The 24,435-nt window shown below is 60.6% G+C and overlaps 2 protein-coding genes across 2 annotated transcripts in view; one reads left to right on the forward strand and one right to left on the reverse strand.

Moving 5' to 3' along the window:
- Positions 1 to 9,346, forward strand: part of BESB_046180 (uncharacterized protein) — a gene marked incomplete at both ends in the record, with an annotated part of 34,326 nt that extends 24,980 nt beyond the window's left edge. Inside the window, 10 exons of the mRNA XM_029363069.1 lie at positions 146 to 2,654; positions 2,859 to 3,260; positions 3,498 to 4,083; positions 5,265 to 5,388; positions 5,747 to 6,196; positions 6,381 to 6,451; positions 6,795 to 7,172; positions 7,526 to 7,642; positions 8,039 to 8,247; positions 8,735 to 9,346. Of these exons, the coding sequence (XP_029220435.1) occupies positions 146 to 2,654; positions 2,859 to 3,260; positions 3,498 to 4,083; positions 5,265 to 5,388; positions 5,747 to 6,196; positions 6,381 to 6,451; positions 6,795 to 7,172; positions 7,526 to 7,642; positions 8,039 to 8,247; positions 8,735 to 9,346 (5,458 nt within the window). The remainder of the gene's footprint in view (positions 1 to 145; positions 2,655 to 2,858; positions 3,261 to 3,497; positions 4,084 to 5,264; positions 5,389 to 5,746; positions 6,197 to 6,380; positions 6,452 to 6,794; positions 7,173 to 7,525; positions 7,643 to 8,038; positions 8,248 to 8,734) is intronic.
- Positions 9,347 to 10,352: 1,006 nt separating this feature from the next.
- BESB_046190 (uncharacterized protein) lies at positions 10,353 to 22,716 on the reverse strand (the record flags this gene model as incomplete). Its single annotated transcript, XM_029363070.1, has 9 exons — positions 10,353 to 13,423; positions 13,651 to 15,033; positions 15,327 to 16,775; positions 17,030 to 17,576; positions 17,807 to 18,737; positions 19,182 to 19,266; positions 19,726 to 19,962; positions 20,488 to 20,569; positions 20,980 to 22,716. The coding sequence occupies 9 exons, from the start codon at positions 22,714 to 22,716 to the stop codon at positions 10,353 to 10,355; spliced, it is 9,522 nt and encodes a 3,173-aa protein (XP_029220436.1).
- Between the last annotated feature and the right edge of the window lie 1,719 nt (positions 22,717 to 24,435).

A 24,435-nucleotide genomic window follows, 5' to 3' on the forward strand; every position in this document is an offset into this window, starting at 1 on the left:
CTAACTGACTGTTCACGCGACAACTATGGCGATTCGCTGCCGCAGCTCTAGCTGAAATTTGCGAATAGTCGTTGAGTCGGACCACCGTATGAGGGCGCGCGGAACTGGCGTGCCGCGAGACTTCATGTGCTTTTTCCGTTTGCAGGTCAATTCATCGGAGTCACTACGAGCTGAGAAAGGTCATTAGGAAATACGAGGAAGTTATCGTTCAAGCGGCGGGCCCGACAGTACTGGCGACACCCACGGCGACGGCGCTTCTTGGCCGGATCGTGACGTCTGTTCTGAACGGATCTCTTCAGGCTGCGCTCACGTGGCCTGCTCAGGACGCGCCTGCGACGACAAGCTCGCCTGCAAGCTCTTCGAGGCTTGCGGGTATCTTGTCGGATGTCGTCGGCAGCGTTCCCCTGTTTGCCTCTGCGCTGAAGGCTGAGCTCCAGAAACAACCGAACGGCACTCTGGACAAGGCGCAGCCCGCGTGTGGAACGTCTTCGCACGCGCGGTCGGGAACGTGCGACTCTTTCATCTGTCGACTATTTGGCGGTACGGCGGTCGAGGACACGACGATGACGGATCTCGCCCAAGAGTTTATGGCTTTCTCTTCTGACTTCACTCAGGCCAGGGAGAGTGTGGAGAGAGGAGCGGCTGCAAGCCAAGGCGCGCCTGGAAGCGAAGATCAGGAGCAGGCGCAACCGCCAGTTCCGCCAGTGAGTCGGCAGCAGCTTCAGCGCATGTATTTGACATTCAAACAGACACTTCAGTCGACCCTGAAGATACCCGTTTTGCGCGGGGCGGCCACGCCGGCGCTCATCGTTTTCGCGCTCTCGGACGAGACAGGGCTGCCTTCACCGGCTCCTCACCCTTTAACAAGCGGCTGCTTCGTGGAGGCTGTAGACCCCACCTCGTCCGCTGGTTCAGGTCAGACCCGAGCGGCGCCCCAGTCCGTGCCATGTTCCTCGTGGGGCGAGGCGAACACAGCAGGAAGGCCCTGCTTCTCCTCGAGGCTGCTTCCCGAGCTCCTGGTCCCGACGTGGAGGTCGGCGTCGAGACACTGGTACCCTCAGTTGCAGCTGTTCTGGCAGCTCTTGCGCCTGGAGACCGTTCACGGCGATGTGGCGCAGGACCGGACGCTTCTGCTCGGCCTGCTGGCCTCTCTCGTCCTTCACCAGAGTCAGCAGCGGCGCCGGTGCTGGACAGCGGCGGCAGACCTGCAGAGGGCATTAGATTATCTGGAAGTGAGCTGTACGGGGCCTTCGGTGGCGCTCACCGCAGAGGCCTTCGGGCGCCTTCTGGAGGCTGTGGAACGCACCAGAGAAGCTCTGGATCAAAGTCGAATGATTCTCCTCTCGCCCGCAGAGGCGAGCCGATACCGAGACGTCGCACGCCTGGGCACGACGACCGAAGACGGCGATTTCGGCGGGCGTAAGGGAGAAGATCTGCGCACAGACTCTGAAATGAGTGCCCTGAAGAACCAGCTGCAGGGGCCGAACTCGACAGATACAGGCGACCGCTCTCAGCGGGGCAGCGTGGAGGATCGTTCACCCACAGTCGACGGGCCGCAGGACAGCCGAGCGTGGGAGGCCGAGAGACGGCGCCTTGAGGACGCGCACGCAGTGTTGCGAGCTTGTGCAGATGCCGCGCGACGAGTCCAGCAGCTCCTCGTGCACTCGCCGGAGTGGAGGGTGTTCCGCTACGAGGCGGACGACCACGACGTCTCAAAGGATCTTCCAAGCTCTTGCAACAAAACGAGTGGTCTGTCTGACGCCCGACAAGCAGCTGTCCGCGTCCGGGTTTCTCTTCTGCAGGAGATGCGAGAGCGATGCGTGGAGATTGAAAAGCGCCTGGTTGGAGAGGCAGGTGACAGTGCTGTAGCTGGCGAGCTGCCGTCAGCGGCTTTCAGTGGCCTGCTGAACTGCCTCAGACAACAGCAGGCTTGGATCGAGGCTCCCCTCCGCGCCTACGATATTCATTCGACGGCATGCGCTCGCTTTGAACGAGACGCGTGCAGCACCCTGGTTGACTCGCTGAACGGAATTTTAGGGTCCCACGCGGGCTCATCGCCCTCGCCTTCATCGCGCGATTCATCTCTCTTTGCTGCTGGATGCACACCAGAGACGGCTTCGCAAAAGTCGTCTCCGGCTGAGGCTAGCTCGTCAGACTCTCATCCGGTGCTTGAGCGGTTCCCTGTTCCTTCGCTAGAAGAGTCTTTCCCGTTCGCGAAAGTTCTCCGCTGTTGTAGAGCGTTCTCTCTTGACCTTCCTCCAGTGGCGTCTTTCGCGAGCCGCCCACACTCGGAAGGAGGCGAGCGCGAGGCAGCGCTCTGGAAGGTCTGCCAGACGACCATGAGAGGAGTCGCACTCCTGCTAGTCGCGTTTGACTGCCTGGAGGGAACAAGCCGCATCGGTTTGGGAGCGGCGCAACAGGTGCAGCTGCTGATGGAGCGCGGCTGGGGCAGCGATAACTGCAGAGGCAAGGAAGAAGAAGAGGCGACCGGCGGTCAGCGGGACGAATGGGTCGCAGGCACCGGATTAGGGGAGGGTACTGGCGAGAAGGATGTCACGGATCAGCTGGAAGATGAGTGGCAGTTTGACGGGGAGAAACGCGGAGACGGCGAGCAAGGTGAACAGCGGAAGGACGACAAGAATGAAAAGGATAAGGTGAGTTCAGAAGGGCCGCGTGGTTCGCGCCAGACCTAGACTGACAGGGGTCTTTCATTCCCTGATTGCCGCAGCCGCGCGTTTGCCACGAGTCAATCCTACTGACGACAAGACCCCTTAACAGTCAGGGGTTTCCTCCTGCTGCTCAGCTTTATCGGCGGCACACCCAGCTCAATGCTTCACGTTTGAATGTCTCCTGCTCAGGACAACGGCATGGAGGTCTCATTCGACTTCGATGCAGCTGCGAATGCGAAACAGCCTGAAGATAAGGACAATAAGGGGCAGCAGGAGGGAAACGAAGAGCAAGATGAGGTTGAACGGGATCGGGGAAGCGTCGACCTAGAGGAGGGAGGCCAGCTGGAGAACAAGCGGTGGCAGGGAGGTGACTCTGACGAGGACGACAACGAACCAGACGACCCACAGGATGACAAGGAGACAGGGAAGAAAAAGAAGGAGAATATCGAAGCTGACGGCGGAGAGACCGAGGGCGACACGCAGCTGCAGGCTGCTGACGGCAGCTCAGATGATTCACGACAGAAGAAGTCTGACAAGAAGAAAGACAAAAAGAACGACGACGGCCCGTTGGAAGACGAGGCGGACGAACAGGTACGTTTCCGGCGCCAGGCGCAGATCGCCTTGCACAGCACGCCGAGGCGGGCAACCTGTGTACGTGTGAACTAATGGACCGCTAGTTTTCGGGGCCTATTGTATATGTAAAATGACTCCAAGTTGCTCAGTCGCGCGTGCTCTCGGCACACAGCCTCTGGACGATGAAGTTGCCAATCTTGTTGTATCGAAAGTGGTGATAGCGCAGCGTGATGTCTGCGTTCCCGCGTGCAGGAGGCTTCTCCGGCGAATGAAGAACCTGACGCAGAGAAACCCGACGAAGAGACCCAGGACTACAGGGTCAAGATTGACGACGGGAGGGAGGAGAAGGACGGTGCTGATGGCGACGAGCCAGAAGAAGGTGGCAACGAAGACGCTGAGAACGCTGAAGAGGAAAACGACGCTCAAGACAAAGAAACAGAAACTGACACGCAGAACGAAGCCGAAAAAGAGTCAGGCACGCATGAGGAAGACGACCAGAGCACACGCGAAACAGGTGAACAAAGCCAGCGAGGGGCTACCGAGGAAGGCGAAACTAACGAAAAGGATGATTTAGAGGTGGATGAGGACCTTGTGTGCGACGACGGAGAAGATCCCGTAGCGGAGTCGCAGGCTGAACAGCAGACTCGTGGGGAGCGGGAGGATGACGAGAGCGCGGCGGCGGATGAGGCGGAGGCACCAACTTCACGCGCCGATCAGGAGGGAAACGCGCAGGACAGGGAGGAAGGCGAAACGAGAGAGGAGGCACCGGAAGATGACGGAGACCGGGCGTCGAATGCAGAGGAAAATGAAGAGGAGGATGAGCAGGAGCGCCACGGACAAGGTGAGTGCAGTGCTGGTGTCTGATGCGCAATGAGACTCCTGCGTGGAACCTGACTGCCGCACCACAGTCCGTTTCACGGAGATGCGAGAGGGGAGGCATGAGTGGATATTCGAGAGAAAAATGCTGTCACTTCTGTAGAATCGCTGACAACACTGATCCGTGTGTGGCAAAACGTGCGTCGAGTTTTCGCTTCTACTCGCCTGCCAAGGACGAATGCAAGAGGCCGCTGAGTGCATCCGTCTCTCTTCTAGCAGATGATTCTTCTGCGTGCAAGAGAGCGCGGACCTGACGAGTACAAGCACTCGAGAGGGACGAGAAGCAGTATGATACCTGCTTTTCGAGATGCTGAGGCCGTGTGCAACTGTGCACTGTGTCTTGTGAGAGCAAGCTTTGGGTGGATTTATGGTGTGACACTCCACACCAGGTCGCATTGGAATCGTAGCTGCTTGATGACATCCTTCCTCGTTCATTGATGTTCGCGTGCTTTCGTCGTCCGAGCGTAGGATGTCGGGACTTGGTGGCGCAGGAGTCTGAAGCGTTGCGAGCTGAACCTGCGCGTGTATCTCGGGTTGAGATGTGAGCCGATTCCTTCGTCGGCATTGTTACATGCCTTCTGTGCGCTTGATGCTCCATGCCGTCGGCTTAGAACTAAATCGGCGTGTCGAGGGCCGAAGGCGGGTTTCGCGTGAGCGATGCTCCTTACCGTCCACTGTGCGAATGCAGATGCACCGCCAACGTGCGCTGCTCAGGGTGAAGACACATGAAATCTCGCGCGCAGGGGGACAGATGCGTGGATGCTTGAATTGTTTGACGTGCATCATCTGCTGTCTGCTTCTGCCAAAGAGGAAAGCTTGCCAGCCGCTGAGGCCGCTGCTATCATGGGCAGTGCGTGCCGGCAAATGATGAAGGCACATGGCGACGGAATATGCGCTTCCGTTCGCGTTCCGAGGCCGTTCAAGTTTGTGCCGGTGAAATCAGTGGTTTCTGCAGTTGCAGCGCCCGTCAGTATCTATTTTTATGCCGAGTGTGAAGAAGCCAGGCAATGCTGGGCGTGCCCTCGTCCTGTGGGCCTTCATGTTCGTCCCGTCTGTGAGACGTGACCTCCGGCGGCGCTGCGGCGGACTATTCGTTTTCGCAGGAAGTGGCTCAAAATGTGCGAATGTGCGCATTCTCTCACGCAGGTCTGTTGGCGTCACTAGATGCCGAGGCGGACGAAGAGCCTCCTTCAGAGGACGAATCCGAGCACCCGCAGCAAACAGCACAGGCATCATTGGAGGCGCCGTTCGGGGTGGAAGGCCAAGACAGGTGAGGCGGCTGAACGATTCAAGAGGACTGCCGGACAGTTAGGAGCGCCAGCCATCTGCGCCTGAGTGTCGACGGCGTCTCCACGCTCGTCTCCGCCCGCGTGGGTCCTCCGCCTGAGCGGCAGACTCTCGCGCCTCCCCTAGGCTTCTTCGTGGCTTACCACGCTAGCAAGAGGAGTCGCGGTTGGCCGCAGAGCAGCGAGATGACCACGTCACGGAACGCTCGCTCTGCGGTTCGTCCCCTGTCTCCTTCCGCCGTATTCAGTACCTGGGTTCCTCAGCGGATACTGTGTATCATATGTAGCATTAAAACGATTGTCGGTGTCGCGCGTGAGCTGTCCGTTGTTCCTGGATTTCAGTGCCATCCAGCAGACGGACGCCTCCATGTGGCCCCGGTCCTCCGGCGCGGACGCGGCGTCGTCGGTCAGCGCAGGCCTCGACCAAGACAAGGAGACGGTGCCCAAGGCTCGCACGGCTCGCGATGCCGAGTTCTCGCAGACGCCCTCTGGTGGTCTCCAGCATCCGTCTTTGCCGGCGAACCCGCTGGAAGGCGGCAGCAAAGAAGTTCGGCGATGGCTAGAACGCGTGCGCCTCGTGGAGCAAGACAGCGCACGAAGCGACCCTTTCCTGGAGGAGGAGGAGAAAGAAGACGAAGGGATGAAGCGCGCCGGACAAGAGAACCAGGATGGATCCCAGGAGCCTACGAGCGCTGAGCAGGGGGCCCTCTGCGAGAAGGACGACCAGGGAGAGGTGGAAGGCCTGGCGGAGAGCACCCGTTTGGAAGACAGCGTCACCAAGCAAACACGCCGGTACGAGACCTTTGATAGGAACCCACGAGACGACGCACGGGTGGGGGGGGGGGAAGACGAGCATCGGCGTGGGCGAGGGAATGCAAAACAGAGTTACACGCTGTCTCGCCTCCACAAGGGTTTGCCATCGGCGGGTGGGACGGCAGAGCGCGCCTGGTGTTTCTCCTCTGTGCAATGTGTCCAGAGATCCGCAGAATCAAGGTGCGGCGGGTGACGAAGCCGAGGAGGAGGAGGATGGTGCCTCGCCAGGAGAAGGTACGTGCAGGAGGACATTTGTTGCTGAAAAACACGCTCAGCTAGAGAGCTCGAAAACTTCGCTGGTAGTGGTGCTGCGATCTGCCCAAATAGGTGCGGTTTTCCCATCCGACGTCGTCCAGCAAATGTGTGCTGTCAACTTGCCGCCGACCCGGGTCGAGAGAACTCCGAAAACTTGCAGAGGCCCAAACGTGCGCCTGCAGTGTCTCCAGCGGCTGGCGGCGAGTGCGGCCATTAGGTATGCCCAGTGTGTCGGCGTACAGGACTCCGACAAGCGGAGGTCGCCAGCAGCCTAACGCTTTGTGGCGTGCGCGACTGTGTGCCTTTCTCTCTGCTGCTTCAGAGTCAGTGCAGCACAGCGAGGACCAGGCCTCGAAGGTGCACCGGTCGTCTGCGCGCGTTGCTCCCGACGCGGAGCCGCCAGACGACGAGGAAAAAGAAACAGCAGGGGACGATAAAAGCAAGTCCGTTGAAGAGCGCGGAAAAGAGGAACGTATGGATGACGCACCGCCTAATCCACTTGAACATCTCCGTCCCGGAGGCGAGGAGGAGGGTGAATCCGGGGGCATGCAAACGCAAGCCACCACGAATCCTCGAGAGCAGGCGGAGAACACCCAGTTTGAAGGAGAACATGAAGAGGACGGGCCTGAGAACGCCGATGAAACGACAGATGCATTTATGGACGGCGTACCAAGAAGACTGAATGATGACGAGGCGCGAGGTGAGCGGCAGAGCAGCCGGAATCCTTCACAACTCACGTCAACATCCGATGACTTGCGTGTGGTCTGTAGAGCCCAGCACGGTATTGTGCAAAAAGGGAACGCCGGCGGCAGCGCTTGATGGCGGAATAGAAATCGCTCCCGAAAGGCAGCCCCGCCAAATAGGGAAAGCTTTTTCCGCGAGGGAAGATAGTAGATCGCAGACCCGAAAGACGGCGCGGTTGCCGCCTGCCGCTAGCGACAGTTGCGCCCTGAGCCGTTTTATAGCAAACCGCCTGGAAATGGTGTAGAATCTTCGCAACGCAGCTGGGTGTCCCAACGAGTGCGCCCGCCTTCTGTTTGCTTGTGCACTCAGAATTGTGGCAGCTGCACAAGACCGCGAGTGCGCCGGCAGCTGCCGCCCTCTGCGAGGCTCTGCGACTGGCGTTGGAGCCGACGAAAGCGGGAGGCTGGGAGGCCGGCTACCGATCGGGTAAGGGCTTGATGACATTTCAGTCAAGAGGTCTAGATAGGAGCTTTTGCGCCAAGTTGCCGTGGGAGCTTTCGGGGATGGCTCTGTCCAAGCAGGTCGCCGTGTCTCGCGCAGCGACTCGAAACGAGGCGAGCGCCATGCATCGGGAAACAGCGGATGTCCGCTTGAAACTCGGAAGGGACTGCACTGCGTGGCGACTCCCTTTCTGTTCGGGTCGTGCTTTCTGTCCGAATGCAAGCGCACGAAAGACTCGCTGAGGTGCTTGGACGCGATCCCAAGTGACGCCGATGCTATGTGAAAGACTGAACGCTAACCGGATTTGCATATAATACGGGCGTGCGCCAGCCTATGTATGGAAACGATCCCGTCTCGCTGTTTGAAATTGATGATTCTCAGGGAAAAAGCTTCATATGCGCCGCGTGTTGGCGTTCATCGCAAGCGACTACCAGCAAGACAAAATCTGGATGCGACGGCGGAGGAAGACCAAGCGCAACTACCGCATCGTTGTTGCTGGCGATAACTCCCGCAGCATGATGGAAGGTGGCGTCGCACGAAAAGCATTAGAAGCTCTCGCTACGCTGTGTGGGGCGTTTAGCCTTCTTCAGGTAAGCAGAAGTGCGGGCGAGGAAAGTAATGCGCTGGATAACAGGGACCGAACCTGCGATAGATAAATGTGTCTTGGGTGATTGTATATTAGCGGCTAAATATCAATCAAATTTTGGAACCGGTTCCGCCTCCTGCCGGGACGCCGTGCGAATTCGCCGATGTACGAAGCCACTGTGTACGAAGAACCTCAAGAACGCATCGCAAGCTCGCGCAGGACGATACTTAGTGGTGTGACGCTGTGTGAGCTGAGTCCGGCGTCTTGCACCAGAATCCTCCCAGCCCTGTGTTGGTGAGGCGCTCTGTGTCGGCAGTCGTCGCGTCATTCAAATAGTCCTCTCCGAGCATGCTTCATGAGCTGAGCTGTGAAGGATACTGAATCTGTCCCGGCGCAGCACGGCGGGGTGGTGGCATGCGGGATTCGCTGCTGCTGCGGTTGTTGGAGCTGCACTTTTTGCGGGCCCGTATCGATTGTATTGCCGTTTGTAGGTCGGTCAGATTGGCGTATGCGCTTTCGGGGGAAAGGCGCCCGAAGTGGTCATGCCTCTGTCCTCCGAAGTCGGCGGGGCGGATGGAGCCCGCATCGCCCAGACCTTCACGTTCATGGAGGAGGCCAAGGATAGCCATGACCGAGCTGTGGCAGATGTGCTCAAGATGGCCGTCGGGTTGCTAGAACGCGAGGATGCCGGTGGAGGCCCCGAAGGCGCTCTTAGCATGATTTTGATTCTGACTGACGGTCGGTTCAACAAGAGTTATGCTCGGCAATGGGTTAACCTGGCCGTGGCTCGAGGCTACATTCCGCTAGTGTTGATCGTTGATAACCCAGCTGCCGCACCAGCAGCGAGCGATAACCAGGCGGACAATGAGGGCGCTGGTCCAGGGGTCGGCAGGCCCCCGGAAATCAAACGGGGTGCCGAGCGAAGCACAAGTATCTACGACATGAAGCAAGTTCTCCACGAGAGTGGAAACATCCGCGTAATCCCCTGGCTAGAGGATTTCCCGTTCCCGTTCTACGCAGTTGTTCAGGACGTTCGGCTGCTGCCCACGGTTCTTGGGGACATCGTTCGGCAGTGGGTCGAGGCCACAGCGTCTCGGTGGTAGTAAGTATTCGTCTTTTTGTTTTTCCGTTGACGAGAATGTCTCAGTTCGCATGGTTTCGATGCTAAACGTGTGATCCGCGCATTCTGGAGAGTGTGTCACGTTCACGTTTTTTCTGCGGGTGGTCCCCGCTGAACGTTTCAGAGTGCACCGAATACCCGGTACGGTAGCAGCTCGCTCATGCAAGTTGGCTATTGACTGAAGAAAACGGCAGAAAATGTATGTGCCGACGCTGACCGTCCTGGGAACCCGCTTCGCCATGCGCACAATAAAAAGCTGATTAGTTCAACAGTGATTTCGAACAAAAACTTCCCAGTCTGATCAAGGATGAACTGCTGGATGTGGCTTCTTTTGCACGAAATATTTTAACACGGGACTCGACCCTTCGTCGACCCCAGCAACGGATCTGCGCCACAACAATCAAAGTCCTCCACTCACACTCGCACTCTCTCGTCGCGCCACGATTGTGCAGTTGGATAAAAGCTTACTCTCACTCACGACGGAGGGCATGAAAGCGGAGCACGCATAGTGAAAACTATAATAATAAGAGTCCCATAAGCGCGAACAAATGACAGCTGCGCTTGCAACACCGGACTCCGTAGCAGTACACAGCGCATCTTCCAGCCTGGCTAGCTCACGCGATGCGCCGGCCCATCTGAGACAGAGACCCAGTACCTGAAGGACAGCGCCTCCCGGGAGACTACCGAGCACGCTAGCAGGTAATGAGCGCCGGGCCACGCAGCCGGAGGCAACGGGCATAGATTGATTGACGCCCACCTCCCAACCTCCGCATCGAAGCATCTTCACGCACTAGACTCCATGCACACTTACAAAGACCCTTCGCGATGGTGCGCTCTCGCGACCATCCGAGATTGTCTCTGGCAATCTCCGTGTGCGCCGAGTCACGCGGACAATTTTAGCCACACGACCAAATCTTCTGCGGACAGTGAGAGTCGCACTAGCAACCCTACCAGGTCTGCCATCCGGAGAAACTCAACGCTTTGAGCCCTCAGTCATCTTCTGTCAAGTCAATCACCTGCTCGGCGGCAGAGCTTCGTGGCGCCCTCCCGCCCCCCAAGGCAACCGCCATCGTGCCCGCGCAGTGTTGAGCGAGGCTATCCCCTTCAGCCTTGAGCCGCCCCCCCCTGGATAGCGCAGCCGAACCCCCCGCGCACTCTGTCACTGCGCACGTGTCTCCGTCTCTGAAGTGACCGACGTCGAGCCTGCACCCCTCGGGCGGGCCCCCTCTGGCGGCCGCTGCATCGAATGAGTCTGATGGCGCGCTCCCGGGTCGGCTGGTCAGAACATGGCCATTCGCCTGTGGAAAGAAGCCGAGCTCGATCGCGCGGGGGGGTGATGGATGCGCCGACGCGCAAACATCCGGCACAGAGAGGGCTACGAGTTGTCCTGCCGGCAGGCCAGCGTCAGCGCAACTCGACGCGGAACTCGCTGAGGAAACCGAGCCCGCGACACCGTGCAGCGCCTGCACAGACCCGCAGCCTGGGCGGCCCCCGCCGGACCCCGCCGCATACACTGCGGGCGCCGCGAAAATCTGTCCGTGATGCTGAAACCCATGCACTGCGTAGTACGCCGCCGCAGCCTGATGCTGCTGCACCCACTGCCGGTGCGACAGCTGCTGGTGTGCGAGGTGGTGCTGAAACTGCTCTGGGTAGCGCGCGAACTGGTGCCCGTGGGGCACGGCTGAGAACTGCGGCGGAAGGCTGCCCAGAGAGACAACCTGCACGGTCCCGGCCCCGGCGGCCGCCGCCGCTGGGCCCCACTCGCCCAGCCGCTGCGGCGGCTGCGCCGCCGGAGACGGAACTTCATCCGGGCCTCCTGCGCGGTCAGCCTGCCCCGCGCCCCCGCCCGTCGCGCAACTGGCGTCGTGAAACCGCGACTCATAATGCAGACCCGCGCCAGACGGCGAAGACGCGCTATGGGTCTCCCCGGACTCGTTCCCTCGTCCCGTCCCGTCCAATCCACTACGCTGAGAAACATGGGGCGCGCCTGCACTGCCACTCGCAGCTGCGGGCCTCACTCCGCACGTGGACAGCCCCTCGACAGGAGACTCGACGCTGATGACTGGAGACAGGGAGACCGAAGAGACACCATCCTGTTCCTGCTCGTCTGTTGTGTCCTGGACGCGTTTCGCGGCGTCCAACTCAGGCGCGTCTGCCTCATCGGACTGGGACTTGGGCTGCCCTGAAACGACCACCTTTGCTGCCTCAGACGGCGGCGGAGTTTCCTCTTCCTGAGGATCAGGCTGCTTAGCCGCCACGCCTTCCCACGAATCTTCAGCCCCTTCCCCGCCTTCGCCCCGCCCTCGCGTAGCCGGATTGGCCTCAAAATCGCGAGACAGAGCATGGTCAGCTGCGCTTAACGTGCGGCCTTCAGGTGCTGCTGCCGCAGCAACCCCACCCGCATGCGAAGGCTCGCGGCCGTCCCCGGAATCGGCTTTTAGTGATGCTCTTTGTGACAGAATCTGCGTTCCTCCACGTAGGGCATGCTCCCCGCTCGCGCGTCCGGCGGAGGAATCTGGGACGGAGCGGTTTACATTCTCCGCGTGCTCCTCCGGCCCTGTAGCGGCTTTAACATCGCTCTCGCGGTTCGCGGCCTGAACACCACATGGCGCGTCAGACTGGCCTATGGGGAGCTTCGCTACTTGCGCTCCCCTCGCTCCAGGAGGCGGCCTCTGCGGCATCCGCTTCTGGTCAGCCACGGCGGTCTGCTGACACACAGGCGAGGCGGACGCGGGCGAACCCCCAGGCAGAAAACGCCCGTGTGAATCCCTGCTGGGGACAGTCCGCGGATCAGGCACTCCGGGGGCCGCCGCAGCCGGCGGCGAGCTCACAGCAGAAGATCCCGCCGTCGACGCGGGCCCCGCAGACGCTTTCCTAGGTCTGCCAGGTTTACGACTGGCTGGCAGCGGTTTTTTTACCGCTGTAGTTGAAGAGGAGGAAGCTGCAGGGAATCGAGAGCTCTCTTGACTAGTAGCAGGAGAAGAGCTGCGCCGCGTGGCGGAGTGCCCACACGGACCCGCGAGCGACGGCCCCTCCTCTGCCGCTGCTGCTGCCGCTGCTTCGTTTGCTGCGGCTCTCCGTTCTCTCCGGAGTCTTCGCTGGACGGTTGGATCCTCCTCGTCTTCCTCTGTGTCGATTTCGCTACATTCGTCCCCCGAAAACACAGACCTGCGCCCCGTGCTGCTCACGGGACGCTTCACCCCGTTCCCACTCGAGAAATTACCGGCAATGGATTCGGCGCCCCCTCGACTGGAAGAGGCGTCTGGCGCGCTCCCCGCATGGGCAGCGCCAAGTCCCCACAGAGCTCCCGGGTCTACGAATCGATTCAGAGCGCGGTAGAACCGGTCTTCAATGGACTCGCCGAGATTCTCAATGCCATCTCGTCGGTGAGCCAGGCCACGACTCCCGTCGTCGTCCCCCATTCGCTCGTCCTCGCAGTCGTCCCCCTGTGGGCTTCTGCTGCTTGCCTTTTTTAACAACCGCATAACGTAGTCTCTTCTCCAGCCGAAGCATCCCACCTGTCCATCGGACTCTAAGCGGCGCTTGCGCCGCCGTGCCTGCTGATCAAGTATCGCCTCCGCATACCGTCGATAGATGCCACGGTTGTCAAGGCCATAGTCACCGCCCACGGCTTCCCAGTTCCAGGACCAGACGTGACTGTGCGCTGCCCCCGCGCTTGCTTTCCCTCTGCTTCTCTTCTTTCCGGCTCCGACGTGACCCGCCGAAAAGCCCCCCTCTGTCCTGCCCGAGGAGCCTTCTCGAGGCACACCCGCGCCCGCTGACCCGCACTCCCAGCGTCCCGCAGCTGCTGCGTCGCCACCCCCTGCCCCCGCCGGCGGGGGACCCTCCACGCCGCCTGCCGCTAAGGCCTCGGCTGCCATCCTGCAGCTGCGCAGCACGGCGGCGCGAGCCGGCGCAGACTCGGGTGGCGGGGCGCGCCGACCCGCGAATCGGTCGGCTTTGCTCCTTTCTCTGCGGGGCGGCGCAGGCGGGCGCGGGGGCACGCACGCGAGCAGCGGTCCGAGCAGGTCTGTGGAGTCGGGGCGCCCGAAGGCGGCACCTGGCTGACACACCGCGCACTGATCCAAGCACATGCACGCGGCAGGCTCTCGGTCGACACGTTCGCGCGAGTCGAGAGACCGGCTGACGGCCAGGTATGAAGTGCCGTCTTGCTCCGGAGGTGTACGATCGCAGCACGAACTTCGGGGGGAAGACCGGCTGCCGCTTCGTCTGGCGCCCCTGCCAGATCTCGCGTTAACCCGTGCCCATGAGACCGTCCCCCCGCACCTAAGACCGTGTCCTGGACACTCACAGGCGAGCGCTCCCGTCCCCTCGTGGGCGGGAAGGGCGAAGCGCGGCGCTCCAGCGCGGCTGGACAGGTGAGGAAGTGCTCATCTTGGAGCATTCGGGACCGCCGGCGGCTGACGCGGAACTCGAGGAAGCACCTCAGCTGGTCGAGCGCTTCTTCGTTCAGTCTCCAGAAGCGCTTTCTTGGTCTTCGGTCCCCGCTGCAGTCATCGTGGAGAACGTGCCTCTTTCCCGGCTGTGCGGCATCTCCCCCCGCGAGGCACGACCCCTCTCGCCCTTTCCGCAGGTGGGTCGCCGTGCCCCACAGCAGATCGCTCCCCCCAGGCTCTCGGGAGCCCGCTTCGGCCCCTGCAAGAGAGCTGACAAACGGATTCTCCCCTTGATACCCGCCGGTTTGCCACAAGTCCGCGGAGAGAGGCAGGCATATGTACCGCTGTCGCTCTGTCGCCGCCTCCTTTGCAGAACCAGCAGACAGGAGACTCCCGCCTGGTTCACATATCAGGCCGCAGACACCCCGACCGCGTAGAATATGCAAGGCAGTCTTAATAAGCTGCCACTCACTCGCTTCGAGAGGCTGCCGAGCTGGGGGCAATAGAGGATTCGGCGGAGCTTCCGCCGCGCAGTCGCCCCGCAGTCCATCTATTCCGCGCGACAGGTGCAGTGTGAAAGGCGCGGGCCCAGCCGCGCAACAGGCCGTCAGTGAGGGCGAAGAAGAGGGAGAGGAGGGACGAGAGGAAACGGACGAAGGAGACTTGGATGACTCTGAAAGTGACCATGATTCTGCGTGCAGGGACCGGACAGTGGACGGAGCCAAAGGCAAACGCGGATGGGGCGAAAGACATGACCTGTCTTGCTCGTCAGTAGGGGACTCTCTGCGACCGTCTCCTCCTTCGCAGAGAGAAACGTCACACGCGGGGGCCTCTGCAGCAGCACCCTCGTCGCTTGGAGAGAGGGCCGGACATGGGAGCGACAGACCCCACAGCCATTCACTTTCGCGAGTTTTTTGGTAGCTCTGCTCTTCCATTTCTTGCCGCCGTCTCCTCTCTGCTCGCTCCGCCTCCGTTCGCCTCCGCCGCCGAAGTGTGCCGTTCCTCCACGCGTGGAACTCGCCGTCTCCCTCGGCGTAGCGTCCCGCAGCCAGGGGGCCTCGCGCCAGCGTCCTCGTGGCTACATAGCGAGAAGCCGCGGTATCGGCGCCGCACCTGCCGCCTTCTCCCAGCGTCAGGTGGCTCGCGTCATCCTCGTCCTTCTTTGCTTTCTTCTCACCTCTTCCTGCAGCAGCAGACCCCTTTGTTCTCGCCTCTTCGTCGTCGTCGTCATCAAAAATCTCGACACAGACGACGAGGTTGGAGCCTTGCCCATCTGCCGGCCGAGGCCGCATACCCGGAGGAGACGGTGGCCTCTCTGTCTTCATTTCGCGATCTCTTCTCCCTCCCTTTGCGGACTTCTCGCCCGCCTTCGCGCCGGCAATCCCTCTCTCTCTCCCCCCCCCCCACAGCTCTCAGCATACCCCGCGAGACTGGGACCGGCTTTATCCCCATAACGTGAAAGGGACTTGAGACACACGGATCCGTACGCCGAGGATGAGGACGCTATAGAGGCGTTCGCCCCTGCTGAGAACCCGTCTCTTTGCATGCCCGCCTGGTCAGACGCACCTGTGCACTGATACGCTCTCTGTTGGCGGAGTCGGCCGGAGCCTGGCCCCCCCCGCACAGGGGAGGGAGATCGCTCTCTGTCGAGTCGGAATGGAGGCGGAGACACGGATTTGTCGCTCCCGACAGATCGAGTCTTTCCAGAGATCGTGGGTGAGTACGTCACTCGCGCGCGCTTGCTGTGTGGCGCCCCATTGGCGTGCGCCGACGCAGCCGCGCCCTTTGCAAAGGCCGCGCCTCCCCCCTTTGCGTCTTTTGAGACGGCACCGGCGCCTCTGGCTGCCCCTACGCGCGCAGCTGCCGCAGCTCCGGATTCCTGAGCGGACCCCGGAGCCCGCTTCTTGTGGCTTGTCGAGGACGTTCCCGCCGGCGGCGAGTGGGCCCTCGCCGACCCCCACTCGCGGGGGGACGCCCCCACTACGGAGCCGTCGGAGACTGGGAACGGCGAGTCGTGCCGAGCCCCGCTCTCCGGGCCAAAAAAATCCACATGCTGGGGCGTCGAGGAACGACGGGAAGTCGAGGACGAGCAGCGGCCCGCTGAGCCTGCGTCGCCGGGAGAGGGACATCGGGAGCCACCTCGAGGCGACAAAGACGAGTCCACGCTCGGAGCGGACCGCCCGTGGGGCGGTTTCAAGTCACCCGCGCCTTCTCCCGAACTCTTCTCCACGGCGCCGCCTTTGCTGTTGCCTCCTTCCTGCTTCACCCCCTTGGCGGAAGAACTCTGACTCTGGCTTCCGCCACCGCTTCCTGAAAGAAGCGAGAAAAAGCCTCTCGGGGGGGCTGGAGGGGGTAGCAGGACATGTGCGTACGCCAACCGATTGAACCCCGGTGGCGCACCTTGTCCACCGTGTTTGAGAGGCGCACTCCAGCCTGCGCAGCCCGGACTCCCGAGGTGGCCTCTGCCCCCCACCGGCACACTGAGAACCTTCTTCTCTTCTGCCGCCTGAGGAAGGAATCCTCCACCGTCCCGACTCGCCGGCGCGGCCGCCGCCCCCGCCGGCGCACCAGAGGGACCCGCAGCCCCTCTCTCCTCGCCCTCCGCAGCACCGTCGGACGCGTCGAAACCCAAGCCTCGGTCAGCGCCGGAGGGCTCCAGACGAGGAGACGCCTCGCGGGAGGCCTCTGACGAAGCGCGAGAGACCGATGACGCGACAGATATCGCACTGCTGCCAGTACAGCTTCCGCCCCGGAGACTCGCGTTACCCCCGTAGGACCTACGTCTGCCCATGACCGAAGGCGAACCCGACACTGGCGGGGACGGCGAGCTGAAACCAAAGTGAGCAATCAACTGGCGAGGGTGGTGCATGTTCTTCTGCATGAACTCCACCTGCTCGGGCTCGAAAAATTGAAGAACTCGGGAGTGAAAGACTGAGGGCGCAGACGCAGCCGGGGGCGCCGGAGGGGCAGACGCCAAAGGGCGACTCAGAGCGCTGGGAAACGCCCGCGGCGCGCCTGCGGAAAGAAGGAAAGCAACAACGCGCGTCACGAACCGGCGTAGAGCCTCTCATTTCATGCGTAGCTGGTCAGTCGATGGCCGCAGAACGATCATACATGCAAACACGATAGGCGTAGACAACAAAGAAAGCAGCAGCTGGGGCGTGGGAGCATTGGCTAGTGGAGATTTTAATCTGAATGCGCACACGCCACTCTCTGTCGGGTCGGGCGTGGGCGCACACCGCCCGCAGGCGTGTGGACCTGTGACCTACCGAAATCGCTCTCGGCGGCGTCGATTCCCCACTCTTTGGGGAGTAGGACACAAGACCCCAGGGGGCCTCCAAAACCCCAGTATCTCTTCTCTACGCCGCGTCGTTCTGCGTCCTCTTTTATTTTCGCAGCCTGCGAGCGTACAGCCGCCAGACTCCAAGTTTCTTTGGGAGGCAAGAGGACCTGCAAGGGGCGGACGCGGCTGAAGGGGACGCTGACGACCCGCCCCGCGTCAGAGCCTTTTGCACTGCCTCCAGGGGGCGCGACATTCTTCCCCCCCGTCGACGGGGCGTTTCCGCGAGCCGAAGAACTCTTGACCCCATGCGAAGACGCCGAGGAGGGCGCTGTCGGTTTCGTGTGCAGCAAGTTGACGCGGAAGCGAGCGGAAAAAAGCAGGTTGCGCTGGGCTGCAGCCAGCGCACCTGGCCGCGGCGCACTCGGCGACCGCGACTCCTGCACAGCGAGGCCGAAGCGAGGATTGAACGCACAACCCGGGTCTTGCCATGACGGGAGGGTAGCGGGGGGCGCCCCCGCAGGGGCTTGATCGACCTGAGGAAGACAAGGCAAACAGAAGACAGCCCCACACACGGAATAAGCCAAACGCTAAGGACTACTCGGCATCCTGGATCACTGAAACTCATCTCTCCTGTCCTGGAAAGCCATCTACAACTATTTTCCACTAAATGACCATGAGTTTAAGCCAGTACAAGGGCAGCGCGCCGCTGCTTTGGTTCTCCAACCCGTCGCTTGCTCCAGCAAACGCGAAACTGGAGGCTTACTTGGCAGATAATGCCGATGGCTGTCACAAACTGTTTCCCCGCATCTTCTTCGCCTCCTAGATCCACTTCTACCCAGGACCCGACGCCGATGCCTTCTTCGCCGCCCATGCTCGAAATCCCGCGTTTGTCGTCTGTCCTTCTTTCTCCGTCTCGTCCTGCGCTCGGTTCCCTCTTCACGTGGGCGGGGAGACTGCTCTTCGGGCCGTGTAGTAGCCTGCCCTTCTCTGTCTCGCCCTCGCCGACCGAGGCGCCACAGTCCTCCGTTTCGGGTTTTTCTGCGCCCTCCGTGCACGCGGAACTTGGGTCGAATTCCCCGTCGGCCTCTCGCTCCCTGTGGACGCCGCCCTCGCCTTCTTCCTGCTCTCGACTGAGCCTCCAGTCCCAGGCGAAGGCGGCCGGCTCCACTCTCGAGACATGCACCACTGCGTCAAACTTTCCGAAAAACAACTCGAGCTCTCGTTTCTGCCGCATCTGCGGGCAATCGAGACCGGTCGTGTAGAAGGGCGACGACGCCGCCGCCCCGTGCGCCGCGACAGCTGCGGCCGCCGCCACCGCCGCCAGCCGCGACGACGCGCGGCTCCTGGAGGCCTGCGAGTGGGCTCCAAAGGCCGCCGCGCCCAAGGCTGTCGACCCATCGGCAGGCGCAGCCGCAGTCGGCAGGCAGAGCGGACAGAGCGGCGGAAAGGGATTCAGCTTTTTGAACCGAGCAAGAATCTCCGCAACGTACGAAGAGACCGGCGATGCAGACGAAGGACAAGAGAGACGCTGTGGATGCACAGACGAGGAATCGGGGGTCGCGCCCTCCGAAGACGACACGGCAAAGCTTTGTTTACAAGCCCGTATGTCTTGCTCCAAGTGCTCGCTGAACTGACGACGCGCTAGCCAGCGAACCAAGCACCTGTCCCCCACGCGGCCCATAAGCAACGCGTAACTGTACGCACAAACACGAAAAAAGGAGACACGGAGATGCGTGGCGATGGCAGCAAGCGAACACACAGGAAATGGCAGGGAGCACCAGCACTCAAAGCAATATCACGCCCGTGGGAGACAGGGAACGAGGGCATTCCACCCAAAGCGAGAAAAGACAACCAGCACGCCGAACGGAATCAGAACGAAATCCAGGCGAAGAGCACTGTGAAGCAACGACAACGGCTATCAAAAAGCTGATGTGTATATATCTATGTATCTATCCTTATATATATATATATATATATATATGCGCAGCACTTTCTGACAACGCGCTGCATTTGGCAACGCTGCTTCCTGTTCAAAACGCGGACAGGATGACGGTATATGGAGACATAGATATGCAATTAAAGCAAGTATTTGAAGGCCAACAGCAGCCACAAGAAACTAAATCGACGCAAAGCCTCACCAGAAACCCGCACATCCGGGCGGAAGCCTTAGCGCCAAGCCGACGGCCTGTTGGGGATCTTGAGGCGGGAACCAGACGCGTACCACTGAGGAAAAGAAAAGTAGCGGAACAGGAATGGGCGGAATTTAGCGATCGAAGAAAGGAGAGCGCGAGAGCCGGGAAAGCAAGAAGAAAGACGCACATGCCTGGAAAAAGACGTGAGCTGGAAACGAGACACATGAGAGGCAGTAGACGCAAGCCCAGCAGCAAAGAGAGATAGGGAGGGTGCCTCCCCCTTTGAGACCTCGCAACAGAATTCGTGCCCGTCGTGCGTCTCCGGCGCTGCAATACGAGAGGAGGCACATCCCGCGCCCTTCATAACGAAAAGGGTTGTTTCCCTCCCCTCGTTTTTATCTGCGCAACCTGCCCAGCCCTGCTGAACGTAGACTCTCTGCCCTGCTTCCCATCTAACTCTCTTCTGGGGAGCCAACTGCGAATTTGACTGCCGCAGGAGAAGAGAAGACCCCAAAGAGGAAACGGACAAACCCAGAAACCAGACACTCACGCGGCTGTCGCATGAGGCGCCGATGCTTCAAGAGAGACGCATAGGCTGCGCCTGGGAAGGGCGAATGAGGCATTACGCCTCCAGAGGACGGGGGAATCTCCCCCGGCTTCGTAGACGCGGCATGCGAAGGAGAAGGCAGCGATGCCGGCGGGTGATTATGCGCGTAGAGCAGCATGCAGTCCAACAACGCATACAGCCAGAAGTAGGGCAGCATCGGCTCCCGCCAATCGTCGATCGCTGAAAACAAGCGCCGCACAGAGTTGCGCAAACGGCGAAGCGTGCCGGAGAACTGAGGAGCACACGATGCGTGGATCCGACTTAGTATGCGAGCGTCAGCGGCGCCAGCTGCTGCGCGGATGCATCGCCCGCAGACGCACTTTGCGCAAAAACACGAGACGCTGTTGGATGCGCCTGCTGCCGTCGCGTTGCAAGCTCTAGGGCTCCGCGGCCGAACAGCCGGGGGAACGTGATACGCGAAGAGAAGCTACAGGCAACCGGTGCCCTGACGCGGACAACCCCACGCTATGCCACAGAGATACTCAGAGGGCAGAGACATAACGCGGTGTTGGGAGAAAAGATGCACGATGAAAGGAAACGGCCACCGCGACATTCGTTTTCTCGATCAATAGGGAAGATGTCATGCCCTCCTGTCTCTTGACAGGAGAGGCAGAACGAATACATCCGTGAGGCACACAGGAACGCACGCGCGGCTACCACGAGAGACGTAAAGACTCGGAAGGGGCATAAAGGCTAATCACTAACCGTGAAATGCTGTGAGGATGTCGCTCGACTGCTTGCGCCGAGTCCAGAGAGGGCGCGACATGAGGCATATTCTCCGAAGCAGCTGAAAACACAGCCCGAAAGGAGACACATACGGACGGATGATCCCAGAGATGCCGCCCCGGAAATGGCGAGGCAGGAAAACCCCTGGCCGCAATACTGCAAAATAAAGGCGGCCGCGATACAAAATGACGCTCTGCGCAAACCGGTGCAAAACGGAGTCTGAGATATCGCGACCTGAGATATGCAAACGTGCTGATCACAGTATACATATATGTGATATGTGGCGTGTATTCTAGCAGGAAGCATAGAGCACCGTGCTCTGCCTCTGCTGCAGCTCCACAGTTATGCGGCCGCCACCGACTCCTCGCGTCGAACGCTCAGGCATTCCACGCAAGAAGGGGTAGGTCTCTGAATGCGCCTTGACTCCCGTCCGCCCGCCGTCTGCAGCGTCGTCGCTACGGTCGTTCTCACTTCGTCGTTGGTGGAAGGATCTCTTTCTTCGGGCATCACGAGGGCGAGGGAACGGTCGGCTTTGCCCATGTCGAGCTGCCGAAGGCGCAGCAGGTGACAGGAGTTGAGAACCCAGAGCGAGAGCTGCGACTGCTGAGCCAGGGCGCACTCCTTGATCTGCAAGCAGACGACGCCACGAACCATCAGCTCTCGAAGGTTGTGCACGGCGCGCGTCTCCCGCGCTTCGTTTTCGAACACACAGCTAGGCGCCGGCGACAGAGACCGCTTCTCCTTCTCGTCCGAGCGCACGGGGCTTGGGCAGTGTTCCTTCTGCCCCGCGCCGGGGAAGTATCTCCTGCGTCGAGCCGCCCTTCGGCCGGAGCGGACATCCGCGAGAACTTGAGCGAGAAGCTGTTTGGCAGTCGTTTCCAGATCTTCCTCGACGTCCGCGGACCGCGCGGCATCCACTTTTTCCGCTTCGCTTTCCTGCCCTGGGGCCGTGTGCTCTGCTGGCGCTGCCGGCGCCCCGCCAGGCGGATGGTTGCTGGGTTTCTTCTCTGTGACCCCGTTCTGCGCAGGCGCACCAGGGACTAACGCCGCGTCGCTCGCGCGCGCGGCCGCTGAGTCTCTCTTTTCCCTCCGTTTTTTCGCGTCGGCGTCTTCTGCTTCGACATCGAAAATATAGTCCGCATCTCGCCCCCATTCTTCGGCCTCTTCCTGTCGTTCCTCGTCGTCCAGGTCATCCGAGTCACTCGAGGGCCGCGGCGGTGTGGCGTCGCCGCCGGTCCTGGCGCCGAGTTTGCGTCGCCTGCGCGCCCCCCGAAAGGATTCCAACTCGTTTCCAGACAGAGTGACGTGCCGAATGTCGGGAAAGGCTTCGAGCTTTCGCAGAAGCAGACGCGTTCGCCAGGCGGGCAAACCAGCCGTGCCGGTCGCGTTCGCGTCGAGGTGCCGAATGTGTTGGCAGCGCGCCAGGCCGTAGCAGAAGACGCGGTACTGCGCGGGCGGCAAGCTGTCAAAGTAGTACATGAGAACTTTGATCAGCTGCGGGGCGGCCGCTGCAGCGGACAGAAAGAGCGCGACGGAGTACGTCGAGGGGAAGACTGCGTTGCGGAAGTTGATCACCTGCAGCGTCTGCCGGTACCACCCCAGGTCCGCAAGACGCTGTTGAAACTGGTCCTGAGTCATCCGCTGCATCAGAACGAGCTCGCGCTGCTGCACGGGATGGTGAGACCCGCCCCCCCCTCCCGATGCCGCCGAAGACGACACGGAAGAAAGCGCGGCACTCACCGGGCTCCTCGCCCTCTTCCGCCCGCCAGGATGGTGCGCCTCCGGCGATGGCCGCAGAGAGGGAGAGCTCGAGGACCGACGTCGCGCATTCGAGCCCGCAGTTCCTGGTGGGCTCTCCGCCTCTCCCCCAGAGGCCTCCGGCTGCGGCGACGCGTCGCCTCCATTGGGGCTCGTTGCAGAAGAAACGGACGATACAGACGGCAGGGTCGGAGAGGTGGCGCCGCTCGTCGCCGCTGGCTCCCAGTTCGGGCCAGCCGAGGCAGCAGGCGACGTGGAGATTGCGGAGAATTCAGAGACAGCCCCGTCCCACGCGCCGGCAGTTGGAGACTCGCCAGCGCATGAGGCTTTCACGCCTCCAGCCGATGAAGAAGGCCGAGAATGACATGCGGATGACGGAGGAGGACCATCGGAGAGCGGGGGCGTTCCAGGCCTGGACTCTTTGGAACGGCGCGCCTCGGGCCGTTCCATCGTACGCCGGTGGGACTTCAGAGGATCGAGACGGCGGCGCGGAAGAAAAAATATGTGTGCGTTTAGAGAGGAAGCGTCGCCTGCCTGCTACTTTGAGCCTAGAACAGTGGGAAGGGCCGCCTGTGGCGCCAACCGGCTCGAGACAACTGAATGTGTCAAAGAAACATACTCTTATTCTCCGTGGCTCTGCGTGCATCGCCCTCAGGGGCAGCCAGACAGTCAAACGGTGGACACGGGAGCGAACGGAACCCCCATTGCAGCATTTTCTGTCCCCTCTTGCGTCCCTTCTACCATCTGAGATCCGTCAAATAGGTGCTGCAAGCAAGTAGCGCACAGAAAATGGATGTGGGCTGCGCGAGTGTGTCGAACTAGCCCCCCTCAGGTTTCTCTGCCTTCCACAAAGCCGGGACACTATTCAATCGTGAGCTTCGCCGAGGCGTCGGACACTAAACAATACACCTAAAAGTTGAGCTATGCCTCTCCACCCCGCCTCCATTCTGAGACTCTGTGAGACACCGCCATTCTGGCCTGCGGACGCCTGGAAGGGGCGGCTCTCTAAGAACAAACAGACCAAAATAAAGCCGAAGTAAGCTGCCAGGCAGGGGAATCCGGGGGCACGGAAAACGAGGACGATCGGCGCAGGATGGCCAGCATGCATAGACGAACGAACCTAAAGAAGACCGAGTGGCAGGCGTCTGCGTGAAGCTGAAAGAGTGAAGCGAACGGCAGGAGGCACGGACAAGTTTGACGACGTTTTCTGCTTTGAAAAGGCTCCCTCTCTGCCTGCGGCAGCTGTTGATGGGTAAATGCGCATACACTTGTGCAATGTTGCGGATTTAAAACTGGGTACGTTAAACAAAATAGTCGGAAGACGTCGACAGCGTGATCTGTTGGTGTTGTGCAGATCATATCACACCCATGGTAAGTATGAAGGCGACTCGAGCCGAAAAACCACTGAAAAGAGGGGAACAGAGAAGTCGGGAGGGACTGTGAGGTCTAAAATGGGAGATACAATACGAGGAACAGTAAGTGCCAAGTCCAAATAATTCCATGTACAGACAATAGGTACATCTACAGCATCGGACGGGAGTGGGTTCCCTACTCTCACCGGCAATCAACCTGTCTGGGAGGCGCCGTTCATCGCATGGTTAGGACGTCCCATTATACGAAATTTCCCCGTTTGTTCGCTCACTAACGTAGAAGAGACATCTGCTTTGCAAAAATAATAATTTTTCGCCGGGGCAAAAACGAAGGAAAAAGGGAGGGGGGTGATGCATGAAGGCACACCGGGGAGCCAGCCCTATTGGTTGGGCGGCATCAACTGCCGTGTGGCTGTCGAGGACTCCAGTAAAGCACTGCGAGAGGACGAAGCACTTCGGCAGGCACCGAACATGATTTCCACTGTAGACGGGAAGCCCATGGTAAGCTCGAAAACACTGCAAGTCAGGGTTTCGTAGAGCTTTGGTCTCGGGGACCGTATCGATGGGCCTTCCTTTACGCAGGGCAACACACCCTCGCACCCTTTTGGTGTATAAGCCGCGGCTTATAGACGAGTTTTCTTGTTTTTTGAAGAACTACACACTTGCCAGGATGTGCTGGGCGCGGGAAGCCGCCACCATAATCACAATCGCGTGGTATGCGCTTGCGTTCAAGCCATTAGCCCTCAGCTACTCGTAGAGGCACACGGAGGTCTGCAACGCGGCCTTCTTCAGTGGCACG

The sequence above is a fragment of the Besnoitia besnoiti genome, chromosome III (genome assembly GCF_002563875.1).
Source record: "Besnoitia besnoiti strain Bb-Ger1 chromosome III, whole genome shotgun sequence".
NCBI classification, from domain to species: Eukaryota; Apicomplexa; class Conoidasida; order Eucoccidiorida; family Sarcocystidae; genus Besnoitia; species Besnoitia besnoiti.